General features: G+C 40.3%; 1 protein-coding gene across 1 annotated transcript; it reads left to right on the forward strand.

Moving 5' to 3' along the window:
* Positions 1 to 4,398: 4,398 nt before the first annotated feature.
* Positions 4,399 to 5,358, forward strand: LOC102888290 (olfactory receptor 2T6). The gene has a single exon (XM_006923377.1). The coding sequence runs from the start codon at positions 4,399 to 4,401 to the stop codon at positions 5,356 to 5,358; it is 960 nt and encodes a 319-aa protein (XP_006923439.1).
* Positions 5,359 to 5,827: the final 469 nt, after the last annotated feature.

The raw sequence follows: 5,827 nt of genomic DNA on the forward strand, positions 1-5,827 counted from the left end.
TGATCTGCAATCTTAAAGTTGAACCTTTTAAAGGGGATGTTTTTCCCTGTAATGATTTTTACTAAATTAACATAGTTGTTTTCTATCTAATCTCGTTGTATGCTTTTTTGAACCTTCTGCACTGTTTTATTATGCATTTTTCTTCCATATTTTTCAGTGTTTTAGAGCACATACACAGTCTTGCATCTCATTTTAATACTAGCATTAATTTTATTAGTGCTTTTTAGAATTGCTCTTATCCTCATAGTTCCCTGTTTCATTCAAAAGTGAAAACTCGATCTTTTCTGGCTCTTTTATTGAGAGGAAATGTTATACTCTTTAAAATTTAAGTATAGTTGGTATACAAACTTATACTGGTTATATTAGTTTCAAATATACAATATAGTGAATAGAGAGAGAGAGAGACAGAGAGACTGAGAGAGAGAGAGAGAGAGATCTTCTCTTGATGGGCACTTAGGTTGTTTCCAGATCTTGGCTGTTGTACATAATTCTGCAATAAACATAGGGGTGCATAAATTTTTTCAAATTAGTGTTTTCCTTTTTTTCTGTTTTAAAAAATTTTTAATTAAGTTTATTGGGGTGACATTGGTTAATAAAATTATACAGATTTTAAGTGTACAGTTCAATAATACATCATATGTGTATTACATTGTGTGTTCACCAAAGTTAAATTTCATTCTGTCACTATCTATTTGTTTTCTTTGGATAAATTCCCAGAAGTGGAATTGCTGAGTTGTATAATACAACCATTTTTAGTTTTTCAAAGAATCTCTATACTGTTTTCCATAGCTGTTGTATCAGTTTGCAGATTCTTAATAATTGTATATTTATTTACTTATCTTTGATCCCTTCCACTAGAATATATGCTCCAAGAGAGAGGGGACACTGTTGATACATGTTTAGCTTCTAGACCAAAAGGATTGTAATAAACAGTTAAATGAATAAATGAATGAACTAATGCAAGCTATTTTCTGATACTTTGATTTTTCATTCTATATAAGTAGGATCTAGTTTTATGTAGATTATTTGAATGACATTTTTAGACCTTGTTATGTGTTTTTGTTGTTAATAATTATTTTGAATTTTATGCAATTTTGAAATCATATTCACATTCTTTTAAAAACATATCATTTTAAACTGAATTTAGTGTTCACTATTAGTAGCATTATATGGTTTCCTCTCTATTTTTAATTCTCAATTTTGCTTCATTCGCACAAATATTGGGCTGTGTCTTAGTGTTTACTCCCCATAATGTGTCTCAGAAAGTCTCCCTGTTTGATCCGCTTATCACTGACAACTGAAATGCATCTAATAATATTGAATATCACTTTTAATAAACATTTTACACATTCTAGTTACTGGTCTAAGAAGTGAATGTGCACTAACTAATGTAGTACTTGCAACCTGTGTCATTTCTGTCATAACAGCAGATGGGGAAACTGAGGCAGAAAGGAGTTAAGTAAATTGCCTGTGCTCGCACATTTAGGTGCTGAAAAAAGTTTCAAAAACAGGAAAATTCTGTCTCTGGATCCTTACTTTGAACTCCAACAATATATATCTTCTGTTCTAGATATCTATTCGCTTTTATTTGGATTTTATCAATATCAAAAAGACATTGGTGGCCAGTCTGAATTTTATTCTGTTACAGGCAATTGTTTTCCCTTTTATTTGTTCCATCTGCATACTTCTAGGCATTGTCTCTTCTTCACGCTCTCCTTCTATCTTTCTGTCTTCCTTCCCATCTCCTTCCCTTCCCTTCATATTGCTCGTAGTTCAAATAATTTGCAAAGACATACATTTTATTAAATGAAACTTATCCATAGATAGCTTTTTGTACCTTTCACAAATGGTTTCCTCTCTTCAATTTGTTACTGAATAATTCTCTTACATTCGTGGAATTACTCTTTTAAAAGCCACCGATTGTTTATAGCTTGCTGCTGGAGCGTCGTTGCTCCTCTCTATGGCTTTATCTCTTAATCTCTGTCCTACATTCCCAGAGAATGACTTACTTTCGCTCTGTTCTCTATACTGTGATACAGGCTCACATCATCAGCACTGTTCTTTTCTGCTCCTGTAACTTTTCACCCTGACACCATACCTGTAATTGTCATGGTGATCCCTCTTTCTCTTCCAGAAGCAGTGATTAACCTAAGGGCATGTGTACCTTCTCCTGAAGAGCTCTAGTGTCATGGCAATTCCTTGCTCCCTTGGCTCTGCTCAGGGCCCCTTCCGATTATACAGGTCATCACTGGACACTCACTAGGCAAGGTGGCGCCCCATTCTGCAGGGGACCCCACTGTGGATAACAGAGACCAAATAAACCACTACCCTCTCCCTCACAGCACCCAGCCCATTCAACTTCTCAAACTGGCAAGCAAGACCATACTATTGTTTTGAATTTGTGGAAAGACCAGAAAAAATTAGAAGAGGAAGGGTTAGATATATAGTTATTTTGCATTTTCCCTTAAGTCTTCATATTTCTCAGTTGCCTGAATTAGGCCTACAATTTGCCATGTTGACATCCTCAATTATAGTTCAGAGAACTGGCACCACAGGACACCCTACTTCAAAATGCTATTCATAGGCCAGGAAGCTGACTGCTAATCTGTGCACTATGGTGCAACAGCTCAGTGTATGCAGTGGCAATAGTGTGTCCAAGCAATTAAAAATTATATTTGGCTTTTGTAGAACAGCAAAACTAATGAGGATATTTTTGGTTCTCTTCTTTTCATCGTACATTCAGTCTGCAAATGCAGTACCCATAGTGTGGGCTCCCTGTGCTGTCTGAAGACTTGCAGAGTTTCCTGCTGCCCTCTGACCTCCCTCCTGGGTCTGTCAGACACTTCATTCAGGTACCAAAGCCACTGCTCATGACTGACCAAATCAGGACACTCTAGAGAGCAAAAGGAGGTGGGACACACGCTACACCAGATGTGACAGTGAGACAGGACCATCTTGGACTAACCAGGATGGAGCTTCCCCTTTTATAAAGCTTTCAAAACCACAAAAATGCAGAATCTGGGAAGGGGGGGGATGCAGGGAATCATTGGTTCAAATGCACAAAAAGTTAACTAAAAAAAAAGAATCAGAAGAAACACAGGTTTAAATGTTAAAGAAACTGTTACAAATTCTCAAATGCACTTCAATCATACTGGTAATATTTAGAAAATAATTTTCACTTTCTTACTTTAGTCTTAAAATCTGGCCTCTGACACCTCATTGCTTGCCTCATTATAACACTCTGCCTGACTGTCCTAGGGATAACAAGCTCCTTCCTGCCTCCGGGATCTCAAATTTGCTCTTCATTCTATAGGAACATCCTCCCCAAATATGCACATGACTGCTCTTCTATCGCTCATCATTGTCCATTCTCATTGTACTTATTAACATTGTCCATAACCACCATCGTCCTTTATTTCTTTACTCCCTTTCTCCCACAGCTGGAGCCGTCAGTCACACGAGACGTTTCCTCTTCCACGTCCTGAGTTTCCCATGAGCGTAGGACAAGGCACTGTAGCTCCCTACATAAGGGTTGCTGAGTAAATGAATGAGAAATCAAATGCGTGAAGAAACAAATAAGAGTGATCAGATGGACGATGTGATCCAACTCACTGCAGTCCATTTTTGTTTTCGACTGTACTACAACTTAATGGTTATTTCTAGGTGAAGATGGTCAGTTTTAAAGAGGTGAAGGGTTAAAGAAGTACAAATTAGTAGTTGATAGATGGTCACAGGCATGGGGAGCACAGCATAGGGAATGCAGTTATCATCAATGTAAAGACTAGGTGGAGAGCCAGAAGAGAGAAAGAGCAATCAGGGAGATCATTTATAAACTATATAAATGTCTAACTAATGTGCTGTATACTTGAAACTAATAATCAAATAAAATTTAAAAGAATAATAATAAAATTGTCATAAAAATTCTCAAGTCAATAAAACACCTTATTGGATTTTTTTAGTTATTTGAAATGATTAAAACCACTATTTTGCAGTTGTATATACATTTCAAATAAATGAAGCCACTGTAGGTGAAAATCCTTGCTGGGGCACATATACTCTACAATAGTAATTAGATTCTCTTAAACCAAGCAGCAGTTGACAAAGGTCCCTTGTCCCCATGCCACAGGGACCTAACCCTGGAAAACTATTCAACAAGGAGACGTAGCCATGAAAGAAGAAGCTGCACATTCACCTCCCAACACACACACACACACACACACACACACACACATGCGCACACACACACACACACACACACAATGTGTTTGATATTAGTTATATAAATAACTTTAATTTAATAATGCTCATATGGATATTTCTAAATGGTTCATTTTACCAACTGTGGTTTTCATTAACACCACACTTCTCTTCTTAACACTCCAGGTCTGACTCGATGCCATGGATGGCAACAACATGACCTCCTACAGTGACTTCACCCTCACAGGGCTTCTCATTCATTATAGAGCCTCAGGCTTCCTTTTCGGTGTCCTTTGTGTCATCTTCTTCATGGCCATGATGGCCAACGGGGCCATGATCCTCCTGACGCACGTGGATATGCGCCTGCACACCCCCATGTACTTCCTGCTCAGCCACCTCTCCCTCATTGACATGATGTACATCTCCACCATTGTGCCCAAGATGCTGGTCGACTACCTAATGGGCCAGGGCACCATCTCCTTCACCGCCTGCACAGCCCAGTACTTTCTCTACATGGGCTTTGTGGGGGCTGAATTCTTCCTGCTTGGGCTCATGGCCTATGACCGCTATGTGGCCATCTGCCACCCTCTGAGATACCCTGTCCTCATGAGCCGCCGGGTCTGTTGGCTGATCTTGGCCAGCTCTTGGTTCGGTGGTGCTTTGGACAGCTTCCTCCTCACCCCCATCACCATGACTCTCCCGTTCTGTGCTTCACACAAGATCAATCACTTCTTCTGTGAGGCACCCACCATGCTGAGGCTGGCCTGTGGCGACAAAGCCACCTATGAAATGGTGATGTACATGTGCTGTGTCATGATGCTTCTGGTCCCCTTCTCTGTGGTGACCGCTTCCTACAGCCGCATTCTTATCACGGTGCACCAGATGAAGTCCGTGGAAGGGAAGAAGAAGGCCTTTGCCACCTGCTCATCACACATGATGGTGGTGACATTATTCTACGGGGCTGCCCTATACACATATATGCTTCCCCAATCCTACCACACCCCGATCAAAGACAAGATCTTCTCTGCTTTCTATACCATCCTCACCCCCTTATTGAACCCTCTCATCTATAGCCTGAGGAACAGAGATGTGACTGGGGCCTTTAAGAGGGTTCTGGCAAGCTGTAGAGGGGCCTGTACTGTGACAACGGAAGAATCTTGACAGTCTCAATGCTCCACACCTGCCCAGGGCTGTATGATGCTGTTACTTGGGGTTAAGTCATGGATAATATGGATAACACTTACGGCAAATGCCAATATCAGTTATCTCCAAAGGTCCACCAGCAGTACCTTTGTCAAATGTGAAGCCAGTGTGATATTCACACAGGGACAATGCTGGAGTGCAGTGGGCGGCAGTGGTGCGAACCCCACTGGCATCATCCAGCCCAGCTCTTCTGGGATGGTGATTTGTGTGCAAATGCCCCAAATGTCTGGTTAACATTACACACTCTTCCCACCTTCAGTGGGCACATGAGAACTGGTGATTTTTGTTACATTTTTTTTAAAACCAGCAGTCCTCATCCTTTTTTGGCACCAGGGACCAATGTTCCTATGAGAATCTAATGCCTGATGATCTGAGGTGGAGCTGAGGCGGTGATGCTAGCGCTGGGGAGTGGCTGCAAATACAGATG

Source organism: Pteropus alecto, unplaced genomic scaffold (genome assembly GCF_000325575.1).
Source record: "Pteropus alecto unplaced genomic scaffold, ASM32557v1 scaffold78, whole genome shotgun sequence".
NCBI lineage: Eukaryota > Metazoa > Chordata > Mammalia > Chiroptera > Pteropodidae > Pteropus > Pteropus alecto.